Here is a 23,310-nt window from a genome sequence, read left to right as displayed (position 1 = left end):
ACAGCGGGTTGCATCACCAACCATTTGCCTTCGAACTAAGAAGTATTCCTGAAACAGCGGATTAAAAAGACTTCTTATTGATGATGAGTCAATCTGGAGTATTTTAGTTCACGTTTAGTTTCTTAGAAAACTAAACATGAATATTACTTAAAAGACTGCAGAGCTGTAATCATTCATTGAATCTCTGAGCCCATAATTATTCATTTTCCGCCAATCTGGCTCCTTTGGGGAAAAAGCATTGCTGTTCCCTGTATTTGGGAAGCTACCCGGTTATTAGAGTCGTGGCTTGCTGTTGCCAGCTGGAGGAGGCCCAGACCCAGACTTCTCCCTCTGGACTCCAGCCTCCCTGGGTTAGGATGAGGCTCTACCAGCCGTGTGTGTGTGTGTGTGTGTGTGTGTGTGTGTGTGTGTGTGTGTGTGTGTGTGTGTGTGTGTGTGTGTGTGTGTGGTTGTAATGGCTCCATGGTACACAGACATGTCTGAGACTCCAGTAAACACAGGAGGTACCAGTCCCAACAAGAAGCAATAGCACGTCCACAATAATTTTAGGTCAGAAAAGCAATAAACTTTAGCTCTGATAATACAAATCAAGTAAGTGACCATATAAGACACTAAATAGTTCAGTGCCTTACTGTGGCTCCAAGTGAAAGAAGCCAAAGCTAACCACTAATAAGGTTTTGCATGTCAACATGACATCACAGATCTCAATTACAAATTCTCTTTGATTGGGAATAACACGACCAGATACTTTCCCTGCACTGGATTACTGGGGTAAACACACAGAAAAGGCACATTCCTCCACAAACCAGAGGTCTCCACCAGTTGTGTGAGCGTCTTTCACATTCTTTGTCACATTCTCCAACCATTTAGTATAAACCAATTTATGACAAACAACAAAGCTTTCCCTTTATCCTTGAAAGAAAAGAGCTCGATCTTGATTTATTAATAAGAAACAAATGTTTGTGGACAGGTCCAGAATAGTTGCTGCCTACTCAATAGCTAGTCAGCTGGTTTCAGTCATCTGTCTGAAAGAAACATGCCAATAAAATAAAAAGCTTCACTGACTCTCTGATCACTTCTCAATAAGCCAATGCTACCACTCAGCCAGTAAGCAAGAGTTTTGATGAATATTTCTTAGCAACCTAAACTTCAGAAAAGTTCAAAGAAGGTGAATCAATGTGACTCAAATTCCAGACCCCTGAACCCCATGAAATTTGGCTGCATGGTAAAGCATGCACCGACCATGCTAAACTGCTTAACGTTTTCCCTTTAACAGCGCAGCGCGCTGAAATGGCGATAGCAGGCCCCAAAGAGGAAGTGGGCAAATAATAAATTGAAGGTAAATATGACCATACCTGTCTGATACAGCCTTCATAAATTCATCCAGCAGGTCATCGTAGGCCTGGCCTCGCACTCTCTTATGTCTCAGTCCAATGTAGAGAGGGTCTTTCAGCAGAGCCTGTAAAATCACAGGAAGGAGAGGAAAGGGCAACACATGAGAGAGGAACGTAAAAATCCTAGGAAGACTGAAGCTATGCAAAATAGCACTCCTAAACTGATACTGCAGAAGCAGAGATATTGCCTATTTTTTTTACCCTATTCTTTGTCAAACTATGCAGTAGTTTTGGGGTTTTTTTAACTAAAGATTGTAAAGTGAATCCAATTAAAAATTTCCACTTTTCCATCATTTACAATGAAAGATAACAACTGATGGTAGAGACAAATGAAACTAAGAATGTAAACGTGTGACTGCGTGAGCTATAAAAAAAACCTGTTTTCTAAATGTACAGCAACTAAACAGTCAAAGGGACCCTTCAGGCTGAGGAAATGAAGGATTGACCTTTGACCTTTGAGTGAAGTGATAAAAGCAAGTGTGTGTTTAAGAGACGGGGAGCGAGAGGGACACTGTTGTTTGTTAGGTGAACCAAAATTCCTCACTAGAGTGACAGAGTGCCCACAAAGTCTGCTTTGATGCATCAGGGCATATTTCACCTGAAATCTGACATGGTCAGGGATGGAGGAAACAAATTACAATTGCTCACATGTCTGTCACAAAAATTAATTGGTAGGAAAACCTCTGTAAACACTCTTCAGGAGAATTCATGAGCTCAGTTGCAAGTTTTCAGGTCATGAAGTTCATTTTGTAAATGATCAAATAAATGTGTAAAGTAGTACTTTTTAAGAACAAATATGACAAAATGTGTTTCGATACAAAATAAGATTAAAAAAAAATTGCTTATTGGGTAACGACTTTTCAGCTTGCAATGTCCTTGTTTTCATGGTCTTGTTTCCCCCATTTGTGAAGTCTATTTCAATACCAATATGGCGACAGTGAGAAACCGTTTTATCATTAATGGTTTGTTTTTTGTATCTCGTCGTCCAGCAAACGATAGCTATCTAGTTTTGCTTACTTAAGCCTGAGTTACACCCACCACCATTCTGGCTTGATCTACAACCTGCTTCAGATGATAGATAATGATGGGTGAAGAGAACTAAAATTTAAGACATTTGTAATAATAATATCCTGTGATAACAAGTGTTTTCAGAACACAACCTGAAGCACAAATTCAGGTCTTTCATCCTCCAGCATGGTGCACCTGTCACATGCAATGTCTAATAATACAAAAAACAATTTCTAGCTAAATCTACACATGCTGCACTCTATAAACACTGACTTCATTTGTGATGACCAAATTTGGGGGAACTGCTCCACAGTGCAGTCATGCCTCGCTGGGACAGACGACCTTTACTTATGGAAATGGATAATTAAAGGGTGGCTTTACGATCAACGCGGCTTGGAGAAGGGAGAAGCCACCTTTCCATGGCAGGGTCAATAGTCACCATGTCCAAGAACAGCTCAAAAAGCTTATTTAAGACAATATTTATTTGAAGTTGACAAGTCATTTCCTGGCAGTGGTGGCCAAGTTCAACTGTAACCAAAACAAGCAAAACATTTTCATGTGGTCCCACAAGAGGATATCCCTGATATCCGAGGGAGCAGCAAAAGTTTTTTGTGTCACTCAATTCATTTAGTAACTGCAAAAAAATCAAACCCCTGCTTTTTAAGGTGAAAGAGAAGAAGTCGTGAGTGATTTTCAAGTGTTCTGACCCCGTTGACACTGTGCTGAACTGTTGACATGAGTTGTCTTTCTGTCCCAGATTATCTGCTGCTGATTGGCTAAGCTGTCCTTTGAGCTGCACAGGCCCTCTTCTCTCAGAGGGGATTAGTCCTCGTGTATGGCTTTACAGTCTGTGCTTGTGAGACACAGGAGCTCCTATTTCACTCGTTTCCACACTAAAAACTTCAACTTCAAGATAATAATATAGATCTATATTCAAATGACTTGTTGTGCCTAGTTGAGTTTAATATACGTGTCGCATACAACATTAAACTTTGAATAAGAGGTGAAACAAAACTGAACATTAACACTGCACATCTTCTACCTGTCTGAGCCAGAAGACACCCAAGCGCTGAAGTCTGATAGCCCACCCAGGACTCGCACAAACAGCATATTGTTCAGGATGACATCACACTCTCATTTCAGCATGAGTCAGACCCAGAAACAGACAGACAGACACAATCAGGGGAGATAACAGGGTGAAGCAGAGAAAAAAAAAATGAGACTACTGGAGAAACTGTTTACTTTCCTTCATGCTGTGTATCTGTTTCTGAAACCCTCTCCCTGCAAGCTCAAGCTGCTTTGTTCGCATCTTTTCTGTGCGAGAAAGCAATAAGAACTGTCCAGATACAGATATTTTATTGCCGGGTCTCACTATAGTTTACACAGCTCACACATGTGCTGCTTAAAAAATAATAGCAAGATAGCTACAAAGCATGCTCATAAATTAGTCCAGTTCTAGTTATTAGGAGGAGCGGGCTCAACACTTCCTCACAATCCATCCATTATCTTAAACACTTCAGGGTCACAGAGGGTGCTGGAGCCTATCCCATCTGTTCTAGGGTAAGGGCAGGGTACACACTCGACTGGTCGCCAAGCTATCATAACAGTCGCTCACACCTACAGCCATTTTAGAATCACCACTTAACTGGGGGAAGTCTTGGGACTGTGAGAAGAAGCTGGAGTACATAGTCAAAATGCAAACCTCACACAGAAAGACTCCAGTTTTGATTACAACCAGCACTGCTGTGAGATGTCAGTGCTAACCAGCACACCACCAGGCCAACTAAATCTAACATATAAAGAATAAAAGTGCATTCTAATTCCTGCAGTGACTGCTGTCCTTCAGTCCAAAGAAAGCAACATACAGCTGCAACACATAAATAATGGAGCCATTGTGCTCGCCGTGTCGTGTGCCGAATTTGGCATCACATTCTGTGTTGCGCGCCACAATCTTTGTGCTTTGGCCAATCGTGCACCTCTCGATTTTTGTAAACTGGTACGCTGCGCCGTGGTGAAGACATGAGTTTACAATCGTGTTGCTTCAATGATTTTGCTGTACAGAAGCTCAGAGACATACAGATATACAGAGGGAGATGTTGGGACAGTTTGAAAACTTGAGAGTTTGTGGAAAAAACATTGCAAAAAAACACTCGAAAAAGTCTTGGCTTCCAGTTCTTAATAATAGGCTTCTTAATATTTGTAGGTTGTTTTACAATCCTTATTTGTGTCGTGGATTATATACAAAAAGCACTCATCTCAGGGATGATACAGGAAACCTCCACCATACTAGTTGGCTGCTCTAACCTCTGGTCTTTTTTTCACTCACATTTTTTTCACCCACCTAGGGTTTTTAGCTGCCCACCAAAATAGCTAGATTCAGCACCTCTCATAAGGTGAAACTATCAATATAATGTTAGTTAAATTCAGTTTTATTTATAAAGCATTCAAATCACAACAACAGTTGCTTCAAGATGCTTTGTATTGTGGAATACAGTATTAACAAGAAAGTCCAAATATCAGACAGCCCCCTATCCTCATGCACTTGGAGACAGTGGGAAGGAGAAACCTCCAACCGAACCAGGCTCAGCCGTCTGCCATGACCAGTTTGGGGGTGAGGGGACTGAGACAGGACAAAAGATGTACTGTGGAAGAGAGCCAGAGATTAATAATAACTAATGATTAAATAAGTGAAAGGAGATAAGGGAAGAAGAACTACGCCCCACAGTAGTCTAAGCCACTCTGATGTTTGTTATCAAGACAAATATGGAGCTATAGTCAGAGGCTGGTTAGCTTAGCTCAAGCAGAAAAGGTGGAAACAGATTAAAACACCAAATTTACACGCTGGTACGGATTACCATGTAAGGTGTTGGAGTGGTGTGAGTTGACTGTGTTACCTCTGGACAGAGACGTGCTTTGGTTTTGCTAAGCTATGCTAAACAGTAAAGCTGCTGGCCTTACAGTGGCAGCAATCTTTTCATCTAACTCTTGGCATGAAAGAAAATAAGTCAGTGTCACAAAATGTGAACTTTTGGTTTAAAGAAAAAACAGAGGTATGTCTAGCTTGTGGGGGCCTGCATTCTTGACTGTTTGGATGGATGCCTGCCTCTCTCTACCCCTACATCCACTCAAGGACACACATAATCCCATAATAACAGCCATTTTAATAATTAGCGAGTGCTACCACTACCACATAGCCCTCCACCTCCATCTGCTCCCATCATTCCTGCAGAGTGAAGCGAGTTACCAGTGGCAGCAGGCAAGCCTCCCTTCCATATCAAACTGGTCCTGAAGAACCACACATGTACACACTCACATAGCAGTCTATTTATCCTATTACGTCTCATTTATTCTGTCATCTCTTTAGAATAACAGAAAAATGGAAGTCACCCATGGCCAGGCAGACCACAGCAAAAGCTCTTGTACAGCTATGCATAGGTTGAATGAGCAGCAGAAATATATATCTGTATGTTTGTGAGTGTCAGACATGTATAGTAAATCTTATATCTAACACAACATTAAAGGAATGTGCTGACAAAGAAAGACTCTTGAGCTCCTTTTCAAGATTTAAGAAGATTAATATAAATCTAATATTCAGTGGTGGTGAAGTCACTTGAAAAAGCAATACATTTATCAGTGTATGTGACTCAACATGGAGCAGCAACACTCAAAAAAAATCCATCTGTTTCATAAGGCCTTCAATCTTAAACATAAAAATAGTCTGAACATATAAATATGAGATATGTTGAGTTCTCCTCTTTGTACAAGCTAACAAAGCATCTCTGAAATAATCAACATCCAACTGAACTGAGATTAGCACTGTACGACAAGAACTTTATAAGATGGCACATACTTAAGCAGTCAAAAAACTGTGTCACTGTTTTGGAATGAGGTAAAAAGACACTCTGGGATAAGAGCAAGTATGGATCATTCTATAAAGACCTGTTAAAGCTGTGCTGTGATGCCCATAAATGTCTAAAACTGCTGTCATGTACCCAAAGATCCGCAGACAGTATTATCACCCTAAAATAACATCACTTAAACAGAGCAGAAGATTCAATGTGGAAAACTAGAGTCTGTAGCGATGACAGTACGGGAAAAGGTCAAAAGGTAGAGCAGGCTTATAAAGATAAAGAACTGAGGTGCAGGACTTGGAAGAATGACTTATTCCAGTTAGAATGGCAGGAAAAAGACTAATGTAATATTTTTTTTATGAGGTTTCTAGGAAGAGAGCAGTGTTTTTGTTGTTATTATGCAGGGGATTTTTGCTGTGAGCCTAAATTCTCTGATGACGACTGCACTGAGAAAATGTTGTCTACAGTTCATCAAAGAAGACATCACCTGCATGTTCTCAAAGGTTTTCTTGGCCTCTGTCCAGTCTTACTGCTCTTTGAATTTCTTCCTGCTGCTTAATATTTCTTCCTACACTTTATTTGCGCACTCCACTACTCTTTGAAACGTCTCATCCTTAATCCACTTGAGACATCTGCTTGGAATGAAACTAAAGCCCAGGACTGAGTCATCCAAAGATGGTCTTGGAAAAATGAAGGATATCTACTGACGGATGGATCTCAGCTGTGCTGGGCACACAAGCATCTGAGTGTGCCACGCCCTTAGCCAAGGCCAAAAGTTGTGTATATATAGAAGCACACGAAGACTATTCTTAGTCTGTTTAAGGCTACACAAACACGTGCTCCATGCCCGGTTTGCATCGTCTTTCAGAGCTGCTGACATGCAGAACAGGGTCCATAGATGGATGACTACAGCTCTGTTGGCTGCTACTCCCACAAACTGGCAAAGAGGAAAGGTGCTTTCCCAACTGGCACCCATCAATGGAGCTGCTAGCCTTGGTTAGGTAAAGGGTATTTCCTGGTTGTAAAGTGTGAGATTTGTTTTCCTTTCTCGGCTGACTTCTAGTCTTGCCCACCAATGGGGGGATTAACCGCTCTAGCCCAAGGCTATTTTATTGAATTAGTGCCTGAAAAAAACATACCTTAATTTAATCTGTAAAAGCCCCACACTGTTGGACCAACATGAACAATCTTGGGCTTTATGGATAAAAGACATGGGAGAGAAGTTTAAAAGATGTTTTTCACCATGGCCACAAACGAAAACAACTTCAAGAGGTCAAATACTTCTAAAGAGATACAAGATACTTCAAGAGACAACAACTTAATGAGCCCGTGATACAGAAGTCATTCTTCATCATAACCATGTAGACAGCCAAGTGTGCCATATTTTGCACTGCTTAGGGTTTAATACTAAATATCTCTCTCAAAGGTTACAAAATGCACCTCGCAGTACCTCTAAAGCTCACAAATCAACATGTCTGTCTGTTTGTTTAAGTTATTTTCAATTCAGTAGAGTATTATAAAAGTACCAGAAAAGATAGAAAAGATGCTGCTGTAGGGACTCAGTCATATTCAGAGCTCAGCTCTTACCTCATTGTCTGTGCCAACGTCCAGCATGACAGGTAGGCACTGCTGTGGTGGCATACCTCCACAGGCTGTGTAAAGGGCCAGCTTGCCAACTGGGATTCCCATGCCATTGCAGCCGAGGTCCCCCAGCCCGAGGATCCTCTCTCCATCCGTCACGCACACAGCCTGTTAATAGATTAAACTGTCAGCCATAAAAACAGCATACAGAGGTCACACCAGAGATCTTATTATCTTATTATTTTTATTAAAAATCTGTGCGTGGTTCAGCTACATTCTGGTTAGAAGAAATCACTCAAACCTTTTTTTTCCCGTATTGGGGATATCAGATTCTTGCTAGCCACATTAAATCTGATTAAATAAATGACTTTGCTTCGCCTTATTTTGTTTCAACTCCAAATTTCTTCATCAATACAAGTCCACCCCACTACCAGAAAACATGTTTTTTTCCTCAGAGTGAGCCAGGCACTCCTACACCACCTGGCTTTCCACTCACAAGTCACTTTACTTATTAAGAGATAAGTTTCTCAGTGGGTTGTTTCCACAGTATATATATATATATATAAAACAGTTGTGTAATGTTTAATATCAGCAGCAGAACAGTTTAATGCAAAATGTTCCTAATTTGGAGCGTTTTTCTGTTTTTTCTTCAGTTCTTTTTTCCAGCACTGCTATGACGCAGAAAACTCTGGCCCAAGGATTTAACAGCCTTTTTCTCCCATAATCTGAATGTTTAAAGAGTGCCGCTAGCTTTCTGAATTTAAAATCCACAGCACCCTTACTAAATACCATTAGCAGCTTGTTTTTTCTATCACTTGCTAATATGTGACAGAAAAGCAGCCAAGTCCTGTCAGTGGATGGCTACCTTGGCTCCAGCGTGCCCTCTGTTAAAGTAGGGCATATTAGGCGAGCTTATCATAAGACCACCCTGACAACGAGAGGCGGCATGTCAGTGCCGAGGTAAATGCCCTGCTGTTGACAGCTGCGAACAGGTGGCTGAGGCTGCAGGTATATTTGACATGCCAAGAATGCCTTCTGGTGTCGTCATTCTAAATATGGCTAGATTATGACTTGCACATAGTTGTGCTATACACAAGATTAAAGAAATAGTTGAGGTTTTTGGGAAATTGGCCAGTAAGAGGGGTCAAGGGAATCAATGCCAAAGTCTTCCAAGCCCCAGAGACTACTGGATTTAGAGAGAGCTCCTCTAATCATCTTGAAATATTTAGTGTAGTCATACTGTATTAAATGGATAATCATGCATCTCACCATTAAATATCACCATCTTATGGTTTGTATATGGTCTTATTTTTAAAAGAAACACCTTCAGTATACTTTAGTAAACGGTTCAGTATTTTCTTTTCTTTGCATTAGCAAACAGTCAGTATTTATTTAATTGCATAAAAGGACCAAAGCCAATACTTCCCAGCTTCACAACCCTGTCATGTAATAATGTCAAGTCCCATCTTTCATTCATCATGAAATCTCCATATAAAACACAATGTAGCTGACACATGGTCATGCACATTTCCATACCTCGTAAATATTTCACATCTTGCCTTATTTCAGTCACCAGTATTCTTCCGTCCAGCTGGTAATCACTTCGCCGGCTTTCAAGTTGAGTAAAGTTAAACACACCACCCATTAGCTTGTTCTACATCAATCACCACAACACTACAGCACTACTCTCTTTCTGTTTTCACACCCCTTAGTGTTAACACAGCACACAAGCACTACACATTTGAAAGTAGTGGTTTTTTGCTATGCTGTAAATCTCCATGCATTTCAAACTGTCATGGCCCTGGGTCTGTGACCCAGCATTTTATGTTCTGAATTATCATTAATAGTCTCTGATTTCATTGTTATTTATAGTTTCTGGTCTCTTGGTTTCTGTCTCTGTGCTTCCCCTGTGTTCCTTGTGTCACGTCTAGTAGAAGGATGTTATCATGTCTGTGCTTCAGATTGTTTCAGTGTCAGTCTGTGTCTCTGCGCATCTCTTGTGTTTCCTGTTTTACTTTGATAGTCTTAGTGTTTTCAGTTTTGCTTTCCCCGGTCTCGTTGTGTGCGAACAAAAGAATATAATAACAATCGTACCAGACTTTTTCTCTATCTGGAACACATGACAGCAGGTGACCACAAGACATCAGAAAAATAGACCTGAGCCAAAGATCACCAAAAATAATTAAATAATTTTTGCATCAGTGTTTTTATGACTCTATCACTGCTGACCTTATGTTTGAGTTATTTACCCTTATGTCCTTTTCTGGCCAGTTCTGTAGTATTGAAGCAATGTGACCACGGTCGTGAATAGTGATAAACAGCCCCCTAGAACAGAGAAAAGCAGACATTTTACATTTTTAGATATTAGACAGTTAACCAGAAAATCCTCTTTCTCAGTCTTTAACTTTGACCTTTCTACTCTATCAAAGCAAAATGTCACTAAGAAAGTCTTGGCAAAAGAATGGCAACACATCAACACTTTGTGCTTAAAGAACGAGCCTGAAATCTTTACCTCAGTAACTGTTTGAAGTGAACCGCTATTTCATTTCTGCTTTCTTTCTTCTGACCAAAACTATGTTGAGTATTGGAGTAATGTTAAGCCCAGGGCTTCTTCAGGGACTTTGCTTTGGACCCCAAATATTCACTGATCTTAGTCCACCTAACCCACCCAACCCTACCTCCCTTACCAAACCCCCGTCTTTGTTTTTTGTTTTTTTCTCACTTACATCAATGTCCTTTGCTCCGGGACAAGGATAAAGAGATCTCCTCAGTGTGTGGGGTCCCACTATAGTACCTTTCCTATTTTACTGACCCATCTGGTTATAGTATGTAAGGGCAAAACCTCCCTCGTATGCCAACAACAGTAAAAACATCACTATTTATAAGGATCTGCTCATAAAATGAAAAAAAGCATCCCAGATCAGTGCTTATGGTGGAAACCAGGAGGAAAATGCAAACAGTATGAGACGCTGTTAAATCTAAGAAAAAACAGAGTGAGATGAAGAGAAAGACATAAAAGTGTCAAATAAAAAAAAGGCTGTGATATGGCAGGAAAAAAAAACACAGCAGAAAAGATTATATTAAAAATTCAGTGGATATCCCACATGTGAACAGCCTTGAAACAGATGCTTTGATTAAGTGCACTCGATATAGTTGTTTTCCTTATTTTAAAATAAACTTTAAAACTCTATCTATGTATCTACCCATATGGAAAAGATATATATAAATCTTATAAAGTTTGTATCTGTCTTGTGTGAAACTTGTATGAAAAGCATATAAGTGTGAAAACAGATATAAGATCCCTTGAAAAATTATATAATGAAACTTGTATGTTTTGGATACTTACTAAAACAATGTATAAAAGTAATGCGAAAGTGGCCACTTTCATGAGTAATCACATATAAGTTTTTACTATTTCTTTTCCGTATGAGTATATATGTTTTATTTATAGACAGGCAGGTAGATAAACAGATAGATCCACCTTCAAATAATGAGCGTAATACTAATTGTGAATCAGTTAGTGTAATACTCTGGTATTATCTGTGAGGACAAAGCTCAGACTCAGGGACAGCCAATAAGAGGAAGGTTGGGTTAGTGGCAAAGTGGCAGAGTATAAGATAAATATGCAATATTTTGAATTGTGAATCAAAGGTACTCTAGCAGAGTCCTGGAAATGAGCAAAATGGATTCAATTTAAACAGCTTTAAAACCACATGCTCAATAGCAAATCTTTTAAACCAAACCATCAGCTTTTAGGATAAACTTTAGCCACTTCTGAATTAAGATGTGTGTGTTTGGTTTGAGCAGGGTAGCTGATCATCCGATGACCACATTTAAATGGAAGAGATGCTTATACGTGGTAAACAACATCAGTAGTCCCGCGGCTCTCCTGGCTCTCCAGGCTCTCCACGTGTCCTTCTTAATCTGTTATCGAGGAGGCCGGGCTCATACACAAAACACTTTTTTGAACTTGTTGTTTTCAGGCTTTTTGCTTTGTTTTATTTTATAGCCACTACACACAGGGCTCACCTTTAAACATGACTATTGGATTTACTATACAGCAGTGCAACTACTCCATGAAGCAGATACTTCAAGTGTAGACAGTAGTGTTTTGTTGTGTAGCATGGCAAAAGCTGACATTAAGAGACCATACGTTTGCAAGAAAGTAAAATGTCAAAAAACGTCATACATATTTTTCTTAAATGTTTTTTGAGCAAGACCCCAATGTATTAAAACTCAGTCACACCGAACCCAGGGAGCACTCCACCCTATACCAGCTGAAAACCTCAGACCTGGAGTTGGTAGTTCTCATTCTTACCATTTCACGTTTCTCAGCTACAGACTGCCCCAGTGTAAGCTAGAAGTCACCACCTGATGAAGCCAAAAGAATGACATCATCAAACTCCCATGCACCCTTAAATATCATGAAGAGGACAAAGAGCTGATATAGAGTTCTACAACCAGAACAAAAACCACATTCTTCCTCTTGAATCTTAGTTCACCTAATTGGACAGATTCTCCTCTCCAGTATCTGGGAGCTTCCCAGAGAGGGTGAGGAGTGAGATCCCCCTGAAGTTACAGCATAGCCTATCAGCCATGACCTCCATGTCATACTGGAAAGAAACATCAGCCAGGACAGCCCCACAACATCCAGAGCATTAAAAAAAAGCAGGACAACTGTCATACACCCCAGGCACCCTGTCACTTAGAAGTTGTTTAACTACTTCAGTGACAGGCGGCCTGGATTGATGGATGAGTTTCTGCATTATGTCCAGGAAAAAGAAAGTTTATTGGACAACAGATACACAAATAATAAATCAGTCAGGCTCTAAATAAAACAAACAGAGCATGAATGACCTAAGACACTGCCTGTTGCAAAGCCTTTAAAAAGTGCAGTGGTTCCTCTAATAAAAAGAGGCCTGGAGGTCAAATAAAGGTGACATGGCCACAGACATCTGGCATTCAAAAAGTTTTAACTCTTCTGACGCACATCTGCACGCATCTGCACATCTATGCACAAAAATGTTTAAGAGCCGGTTCAAAAACAGCGCATTAAGAGAGTCTGCAAAATGTCTGCAGCTGTAAGGGGCTGTAGGGATCAGGACAAGAGCGAGGAGAAGGAGTGGCCTGCTGTGTGTGTTTACGTGAGGCCAGGAGGACATGAGCCACTGCCAGCAACAGCATTATGATGAATTTTTGGGAAAAGAGCGGTGATGGAGCTGAAAGGTTGACCTCAAAATATGACTGTTGGAAAACAATTTCATACAATGAATCAAAGCAGACAGGCTGGCCGGCAGTAATTCCTAACCTCTGTCAACCTGAATATTACCAAAAACATTTCAGGTTCATGTTTTTCATTATTTCTCTTCCTCCAATACTAATTTTCTGACACTTTGTACTTTCCGGGGAGCTGTAGACCTCATGACCTGAGCCACTCCTTTGAGCTTAATCAGGATTACAGCTCATAGAATAGTAAATAAATGTATCTCATAATGTCACAAGTCATAGTGTTTTAAATCCATCATCACTGTCTATCTAGGATAATACATCTGGAACACTGATTTTACATGAACAAACCAAGCTGGATGAGTCACTGTCAATATATGGTAGCTGTAAGGGAGTTGTGTACGATATGAAGCCTTTCACCCACAGATCAGGGAACAGTACTGTAAACTGTGTGTGCAGTGGACATCAACACACAAACAAAAGGGAAAAGAGTGTGTCTTGCATATTTGTGTGAGAACATTGTTGTAGAATGAAGTCATTGCTGCTAGTTATAGGTTCCGATTTGGGTTGAGGGTAAAGGAAAATTCCACCCTCTGATAGTTTGATCGTTGCTTAGCTAACAAGAAAAAATAAGGTGAACCGCATAATTTCTTGGCCATAAAGATTTGTGGCCAACACTGATATTGTTTTTCCTACAACAATGATTTCAAACTTTCTTTGTAAGAAGTAAATCTGCTGCTCTGTCAGATGAATTCAAAATGTCTTGCAACTAAACCTTTCAGCAGTTATTTATTCTGTGTATTTATACCACATTTTTTGTTATATTCGTTTCCTATTTGAATAGCTCATACATATTTATATCAACCTTTCATAGAAAGTTTTATGTAGTCTGGAGTTTTAATGTTTATTCTTATCTACATTTAGTCTTTCTACCATAATTTCCAGCTAAGGAATAACTAGCGGCCTATAGCTTACCCTTTTTTACTCTTTTATTCATTTTATCTAGCTATTTCACTATTAATGCTAAATGGACTGATTCTTATATAGCGCTTTTCTACTCTTTTGGAGTACTCAAAGCACTCTATACAACATGCCATATTCACCCAATCACACCCAATTTTACAAGCACTTCCTCTAAACTGAGTGATCCTAATTCAGACATTCATACTCCGATGAATGCATCGGAAAGCAACTTGGGGTTAGTATCTTGCCCAAGGATACTTGACATGCAGACTAGAGGAGCCAGGGATCGAACCACCAACCTTCCGTTCAGTAGGTGACTAGCTACAGCTAAGATCAGCCCTAATGTATGTTTGTTCCCTACTTTAAATTAACCATTCTGGCCATCTATCTTATCAATTTAAAGCTTAACAATTAAATGTTTCCTCTAACTTTTTACCTAACGGTTCCTCCAACTTTTAGCTAACTTTTAGCTAAGCAACTTTAGCAATTGTTTTCACCAAAAGATTAACAATAACTTGGCAACTATAACTTCAATTCTTATTTAATGGGTAGTTTTTCCAACAATATAAATTCCTGTTGTTTAGGTGTAACACCTGAAGCAGTAAGTAAACAACATTTTAAAAATATTTTCACAGTAGTTGAACAATCTTTAGACCCATTCCCAACCACTGGAGTAAATATCTCTGGTTAAGAGGCACATTTTCATCCTCGGATTGATGCTTCGGCTTCTACTAAATGATTTCAATATTCCATTTTTTTAAAGTTTGCTTTTTAATGTGCCTGTTTGTGTGTGTGCATGTGTCTGGCTGCTGCTCATATACGGTAATAACCACAATGAGTACCAGACGCCCTATTTTCTAGATGAGAGGACAGCCACAAAGCATTGAGCAGCCACGTCTGGCTCCTCCAATGTAAGAGTGTGGAGTGAACACAGAAGGTAAAGAAAACAACCTGATGGGCCGAAACAACCCAACGGCTGACCTGCAGCCCCATACAAAACACACCCCAGGGATTGTGGCTGCTGGACGCCGTCGGGAGGGAAAGCTGCTTTCTTCACCATGACCCCAAAACACACCAGAACCCCACGAGAAAAGCAACCTCCAATCTTTGACCCGTGTCCACACCAAACCAGCCACCATTCTTCACTCCCGCTGTGTAACCTTAATCTTCACTGTGCTGGACGCCCTCAGTTAGCAAGGTTCAACTGACACAATGGACACAAATCACTGAGAAAGAGTGTGAAAACAATGTTAAAGGTCACAGCCGCGCAATATGAGAATTTGACAACTAATTAAGCAACAAATCTAGCATGAAAAACTTTTTTATGGTTTGTCTCTGGCCACTGAGGAAAAACATTATGACAGGATTTAGTTCTTGATTTTAAAAACTCCTTTGAAGAGTCTAACTGAAGCTGAATGGCGCCTGCATGTTATTAGTGTGACTTTGCCCAGAGTCAGGAGGTAAATGTCCATTCAGTCGAGAGGATCCAGTGGTGACTGTATGACTTCAGGTTTTTCACTTCAAAACTAAATTAACGAGATTTTCTTGGCAGAGCCTTCAAACACACACAACACACAGCATAAAGGCTACTGATTCATTTAACAATTAGAAGTTTATTTAAAAGGTATTAAAGAAGAATTAGAGATTAGAGTTAGGTTTTACAAATTGGGCACAGTTTTAAAAGAACTCTATGTAAACCGAATCTTATGTTTCACTTCTGACCCCACCTTTTTTAGCATTTATTTTGCTGTCTCTAGGCCACAAGATAAAAAAAATAATACACAATATTTTAGAATTTTAGTCTAGCTGATCCTTCCTTAACTGTGTACACTGTCTAGTAGGTGCATAATGTAATATGCATATGCATCATGGAAAATTCTGGGCTCACCAAAAATTGTATTTGGTATTTAACCAAAGTTGTGATAAAAACAAATGGCACCAGGTCAAAATGGCATTCCATAAATTTCTAGACTGCTTATCCAACTTGGGGTTGCTAGAGCCTATACCAATTTTATTTTAGTTTTTAGATGCTTATTTTTATATACAAAAGACTGTAAATCGCATGACTAGAAGGCTAGTCATGCGATTTAGTACTGAGCTGCTTGAGATCACTGACATGCAAAAGCTTAAGGGTTATGTAATGAGAATAGGTATCTAAGTTGTATAGCAGTAACTGCATACCAACAGATTCACACTGGGAGGTACAGAAGGAAAACACATTTAGCTCATTAAATGACATAATTCAATTTCACCTTCACATACTGTAGTGGTGCTGCATATGCACTTAATTACCAATGACTTGCATCCTCCATACACAGATGAGGACAAAATTATTAGCCCCCCTGCATAAAATTTTAAATGTTTGTTAAAGTTTTTTTCTAACATCTTTCCCACGAATTTCAAACATTTCTCATCATATTACTTTTCTTTAGAAAGCATACATTATTTTTCTTTGCACCCAATAACAGAATTATTTCAGAAATAAACAAAAAATACCAGGATCAGTACTATTTGTCCCTTGACAAACTAAGCTTTTTACTGAGCCATACTGTACCACAAACCACTGCTGTGCTCAAAGCAGCTTCTCTTTACACAGTAAAAAAAAAAAAAAAAAAAAACTTTAGCAAGTGTTGGAACTGTCAGTAAATAAGACATCATGCCAAAAACAAAAGAATCTGTTTAGATTTGAGAAAAAGAATCGTTGATGCTCAAAAAAACAGGAGATGGATACAAGGTTCCTACAGCATTTCCAAGTGTCAAGAATTGGAGTATCATAAAGCGACCCACACAGTACATAACAAAACTGGCAGAGGTGGGAAGCCCGAGATTTCAAAGATTCTGGAAAGCCGGAAAACTAGTAAAATATGTGTCTAAAGACCCCAGAACAACTGCCAAGACATGAATGAATAACTTAGCCAAGTTAGGACTGTATTTTCAAAGAAGACACTTACTAGAACCCTGCACAGGAATGACTGCGAGGTTACAGACAAAGACAATCTTCAATTCTGCAGAAGAAATACCTTCGAGCATGAATGACATACGATGAGGAAAACCTGGAGAAAGAATATGCATACTGGAAGTGCATCTTTTGGACTGAAGAGAAAACAAATACGAGCTCTCTTGCCAGAGGAATGGGCATACAACCCAAAGAACAGTGTGCCACAGTGAAACACAGAGGTGGGAGTATTATGCTGTGGGAACGCTTTATCTGGAACTGTGAATCTCATCAAGGTGGAAGGAACTGTGAAGAACAAAGGATGTGTGAAGATTTTGAAAGAAAGCCTCAAGCAGTCAGCATCAAAGCTGTGTCTGGGTCATCACTTCACTGTCTTCTAACAATACACAAGTGGAAACATCTCTCTCATGCAGAACCAGAGAGCCAGTGAGAACTTTGTTGACTGACGTGCACAAAGCCCTAACTTCAATCCCACTGAAAATCTGAAGATCAATGTCCATGCCAGAAGGCCATCAATTCTGGATCCCCTTTGTTCTCTTGAGAGATTCACAAAAGAAGAATGCTGAAAACTAGCCATTAAAAAGTATACACAATTAACAATTAGCATCAGGGAACTAATGACTGGTAGTTTTTGAATATTGTTAAATAAATGTGTTTTTGTATGAAAAGTAAAATAATGGAAATAACTGAGAAGATGTCCTAAAAGTTTCTTGTTCTGTTTAAAAGCACTCGGAAAATATAAAAGGGGGCCTGAAAATTCTGTCCCGGTCTATATAGCTGGGGTACATATTGAGAATGAACATGTAGATATTCATTAAACTGCAGTTAGCACATTGGGAAACCTATAAATATACAAAAGCTAAGGCGCTCCAAAAACACTTCACTGGAAAATATTTATTCAGTGCTTGAATTCTCTTGATATCGTTGGCTTTTCAAAACAGATTCAAAGTATTTATTCAGAGTATTTATTTCTGAAAGACCAATGGCTGAGATGTTTAAGGTATCATTTTATTAAAGTTGGGAAGGTCAACAAACGATCACAGGAACAAAAACAAACCATTTCCCATTTTTTCATCAGAATAGATTAATCAGTTGGCCAAAGGGTTCAAGAGATGAAGAGTTAAAAACACAAAGATGAACCACAAATTTAAATGTAATGCAACTGAATACCAAAAACACTGCTTTTTTGAAAAACTGTTAAAATAACAGTATGAAAGGAGTTATTATTTCAGCGCAATCAGTTCAGAGCTTAAATTAAACTGGATTTACACTGATGCAGAGCAATGAAGATATTCTACAAATGCACTGACATATGGAGTCCGGTCTACTCAGGAAAAGAAATTAATGGACTATCAACTAATTAAAATTGGTCCTTTAAAAACTGACCAGATTTGTTAATATTTTGAAGGTATCGTGGAAGCCAAGTACACTACATTTATATAACGGTCCGCTCCACATAAGGTAATGTTAAGAAATAAAACAAGAGACTATGAAAACAAGACTAAATGCTGAAATACTAAAAGACTACCATCCATTTTCAACATTTTAAGGCAGTACCAAACAGGAAATCAGCTGATGACAATTTTGCAGGTATTTAAATTTTTGACTCCAAATTTCATGGTGATCCAACTCCAGATATCCTGGGGTCATATCCATCATCTTGAAAATCCAGCGAGGAACTGTGCAGTTATTGAACAAACCAAATTACATTCAGAAACCCACACACACATTTTCATCCTCTCCAGCTGCTTAACTTGCTTTAGTTGTAGCTCTTCTGACATGGGCGTGTGCACTTAATGCCACAGTGAATCACCACCAAACATCCATTGCACCTTGGTTTACCAACATTAAAGGAGGAAAACACAGAGACATAAAGGGAATTGAGCATCCAGCTTCTCATTCGCCACAGGGTCAACCAAACAGTCAGTCCTGATTGTGACATGAAGATAACAGTGTTTTGAATTTTTCTGCATGTTTCAATTTGGATTGAACATCAGTCTCCTATTGTAATTAGACCAGAAAGACAGTCGTCCTTCTCTGTAAGTGAGTTCAGCATCTTCTACGGCACACTCATAGGCGGACAGAGGCATTTCTGTTACTGGATGTGGTACCACCACAAGCTGTAGAGAAGGACAGACAGCACAATACTTAAGGAGCAAAACTGCCGGTTTCGACTTACTCGCTTCCTTTGCTGAGAGGTATTTAATAAGTTAATGGCTTTCTAAGAAAAGAGAAGAAGATTTTTGTGGAGAATAGCATTGCACAGCAGAGATTGTTTTTTTTATTTTATGACAAAATGTATTTTTGTCCTTAGCTGTAAGTTAACTACCGCATCCATATACTGTAAAAGCAAAACAGAAAAAAAAATCATCTCTAATGCTTAAAAACTGAGGTCACGCTGTTTGTTTTGGTCGACTGGTCATTTCCAGAGCAATTTAGTAAGTGAGGCCAAAAAGAGTGAAGCTGTCGGTATTAAAATAACACCCTTATGCTGCAGCACCTCGAGCAGCCAAGCAACTGACTAATCCAATAGCGCAAAAGAGGAAAACTGTGAGAAGACCAGGTCTGGCAGACCCAATCAATAACCATGTTCCTGCTGCTGCTGACGCCAATGCTGTCCACTTTTAAAATAACTAATTGCAATGGAAATGATGACCATCAATGAAGCAGGGGAAAAAAGCAAAAGCGCTCTGGGAATGGGTAAGAGAAATTTGCAAACACAAAAACAACAGGACATGGAATCCACACAGTGGGTGAATAGTTTAGAATTATAATGAATGAATTCGAATCAGCTCAACAAATACAATTCCTATTTCCCTGTCTTAGTACAGCCACTCGGTTGTTGTTAGAGCAGAAAAAAATGTTTTGTCGTGTTTCTTCGAGGAATTTATCATAGCAGTAAGTGAACTGTGCACAGAACTTTTGCTCAGCACCTCTCTCATGAGTCGAAAATGAAATGTGATGGGAAGGATTCTCTTTCCAGTTCCTTCTTTCTTCCCTTTCTCTTCAAACCCATCTCTCGAGGCACTGTGACTCTCCAAAGACAATGCACTCTTCTAATGCTTCCCACTTTCCGTGGCACGCTCACACTTTGACAGGATTCCATCACATGAAGAGTGTTCAGCACGCTGCCTGATTCGCCCACAAGTGAGAACCAGCTCCAGTGTTTGGCCTCAGACACTGGGGCTGCCCCCGCTTCATTCCACTGCAGCCCACTGATGTTAGCCGGGGCTTCGTATAACTAATCTGTCATGAAGATTTCGCGACTTGGGAGCTGTGCATGTGGGGGGTTAGCGCTAGGAAACTCAAGTCCAAAATGAACACAGCTTAGCCAATTTGATCAGCCTTTCATCACTCCAGATATCGTGCTGAGGCAAAACATAAGAAGACATGGAATCTCTGACAAAGGCCAACCTGCAGGTGACAAAAATAGCAAGCAGCCAGTGTGAGAATCTGGGCTTTCATAGCCAGTTGTCTGCTCTAACTGTCCGGGTGAAGGACTGTCCAGTTTCTTTGTCTGCCAAGCTTACATAACTAAAAGGGCAAGAAACAGCAGGAAAATCCTGTTCCAGCACAAAGGCCCTGCTAAAAGAATCAGAGGCACAGACCTGATGAACCCAGCTGGTTATTAGATGAGTTTCAGTCCTGTGCAACCAGCTTTTCCATTCATTTGCTACTTTTCACACACATCCTGACATTTGATTCATGCCAATGACGTTTTATGTGGGATGCAAACTCAAATTCAACTGGTTTTGCCATGGCCAAAAAGTGTAGAAACTGGTCAAAGTGTTTATTTGCAAATTCTCTGTCTTAGCAACACTGTGTTACGTGAAGTATGCAAGAAGCCTAAACTATATAAAATTCAAATAAAGAATAGCTTCATGAAAAATCAGACTGATGTTTAGACACAAGTGCTCTAAAATCACTGAGCACTCTATAGAACGACAATGATTTATGACCTATTGTATGCTCAGGCTTTCACAGAAAAAATGTGGATTGCATTTTAGGGATGTCTGGGGTGGTGGCAGACTAGATGCCATAGTGTTCACTATTAACCAGATGGGAAAGTACTTTCAGAGTATCCAATTCTTCATGGCTTAGAGCTGCAAAGATAATTCATGTAATATGTGACATGAAGTGAGAAGGTAAAGCCATTACTGTATATTTTACAAAATATTACAGGTCAATGCTAAATGAAAGGTGCGTTTTTCTCTCCATAGTCATGGTCTCTGGTGCTTTTAAGTCAGCCAAAAGACAGTCCAGTGCTGTGAAATTCATACTGTCATTTGATAATTAACTGGAAACTTCAAATAGTTCATAAACCTGGTTGTCTGGTTTTAGAGAACGTTAATAAGAGATTGTGTGGTTCTGCAGCAGCTCACCTGACCCATGAGGCAATATAAGCATACTAAAGCTGTTCATCCTGACTTTGACTACTGAGATATGGGTTTGTGCCATTTGAATCGAAGTAAATGTGAACTTCTTTTTAGACTTAATGAGCCTATTATTTTCAGTATCTGCTTGTACCTTGGTTAGACTAAGGCAAAAATAAAAAAATCTTGGTTTGGTTTAGGAAACTAGAGTAAAAATAGGATGGAAAATTCTGCTTGTTGAGGTTATTAAGCATGGCTCGTTGAACAATTGCAGTTACTCAGTGACTGTCAGACACTGAATTCTTTTCACATTCTGCGACTAATTGCAAGCAGTTGCAGCAACTAAGTGACCACCGTGAGGTTGAGCATCTAACACCTTCAATCTCTGGACACCCACGGGTCTCCAGTCACGGTCTGAATTGGGCTGACTGCCGTCACTCTCAGATAGATAGTCAAACTTTTGGAAATAACTGCACTCTAATTTAGAAAAACAGATTGCCAACATGTTGCAATCAGTCTAAGTCAGCCTGGTTTAGTTTTTCAAATCTATGAGGTTCTGGCTGGATTTTGAGTGTAAGGAGTTAATGTGAATTTCTGTGCATGCAGACATCCACAGATTTACATTTTGGATAATTTATCACAGTTAATTGCCCTATTTTTAAAAACAGATTACATGTAACTGCCAACTTAATCCCACGCCAAAGAAAACTCATAGCAGACTCTGTCTAACTGTGCTATTCTTCACGCACTAAATTTGTTTTGAAGACAGCAACTGGCTACCAGTGACTGAAGATCCCCATCTTTGAAGCAAATCTTTCAAAGCATTGTGTTTGTGTACATTGCACACAGTTGCAATACTTTTGCTTGTCATGGTTATACCAATAATTATGTGGTTAAAATGTCCCATGTTAAAATCAGATGTTTTGGGTTGTTTCACTATAAAACATAAGGAATACATTGATGCAGCACTTAAGCTTTTAGGTTACATTAAATGAAACTAATTAAAAAATAATAAAATCTTTGTTCTGTGTAATTTCACATAAAAAGAAGCATTCAGCTCAGTGTGATTTAACTACAGGTAAAATATTAAACCAAGTCACTAACATTTTGATTATAATTGATTTCACTTAACATATCTACAGACAGAATTGTAGAATGGATTATACTTGTGTTAAAGAAGCATTTGAGCAAGTCTACCCAAAAGAAGAATGTGTGCCCTGTTAATATGCTCTAAGAAGGAAACTGAGCTCAGCCCTAAATCAAAGTGAACGTTCAGGGGAGAGTTCAAGTGTCTGATAATTAAAACGGAAGAAAGGGAGTCACCTGGGGTCAAACCTTGTTACTGCCGAGGTCACACGGCATGCTGAAGAGGTGAGGTGTCTGCAATACTACTTACTAAGATTAGTCGTAATAACCACAAGGTCAAAGTGCATTTGGTGTCCTGTAAGTAGACACTGAAACCCAACACACCTCACTTGAAGTATTAACAAGAATGTATATCACTGTCATAGCCCATGTCGTACACAAATTCAATCTACAGGGAGTGCAGAATTATTAGGCAAGTTGTATTTTTGAGGAATTGGATTCTGTCAGTGTTTTGATCTGTTCACCATCAACATTGCATGCAGCAGCAACCACAGCCTCCCAGACACTGTTCAGAGAGGTGTACTGTTTTCCCTCCTTGTAAATCTCACATTTGATGATGGACCACAGGTTCTCAATGGGGTTCAGATCAGGTGAACAAGGTGGCCATGTCATTAGTTTTTCTTCTTTTATACCCTTTCTTGCCAGCCACGCTGTGGAGTACTTGGACGCGTGTGATGGAGCATTGTCCTGCATGAAAATCATGTTTTTCTTGAAGGATGCAGACTTCTTCCTGTACCACTGCTTGAAGAAGGTGTCTTCCAGAAACTGGCAGTAGGACTGGGAGTTGAGCTTGACTCCATCCTCAACCCGAA

The 23,310-nt window shown here is 39.5% G+C and overlaps 1 protein-coding gene across 1 annotated transcript in view; it reads right to left on the bottom strand.

The window, feature by feature from the left end:
- Window positions 1–23,310, bottom strand: part of me1 (malic enzyme 1, NADP(+)-dependent, cytosolic) — a 77,259-nt gene that overhangs the window by 11,232 nt on the left and 42,717 nt on the right. The window contains exons 4-6 of the mRNA XM_005924289.2: window positions 10,084–10,159; window positions 7,841–8,002; window positions 1,356–1,459 (exon numbers count right to left, since the gene is read on the bottom strand). Of these exons, the coding sequence (XP_005924351.1) occupies window positions 1,356–1,459; window positions 7,841–8,002; window positions 10,084–10,159 (342 nt within the window). The remainder of the gene's footprint in view (window positions 1–1,355; window positions 1,460–7,840; window positions 8,003–10,083; window positions 10,160–23,310) is intronic.

The sequence above is a fragment of the Haplochromis burtoni genome, unplaced genomic scaffold, assembly GCF_018398535.1.
Source record: "Haplochromis burtoni strain Fernald_Lab_line unplaced genomic scaffold, NCSU_Asbu1 Contig_76, whole genome shotgun sequence".
NCBI lineage: Eukaryota > Metazoa > Chordata > Actinopteri > Cichliformes > Cichlidae > Haplochromis > Haplochromis burtoni.
This window is presented reverse-complemented; position numbering and strand designations above follow the sequence as displayed.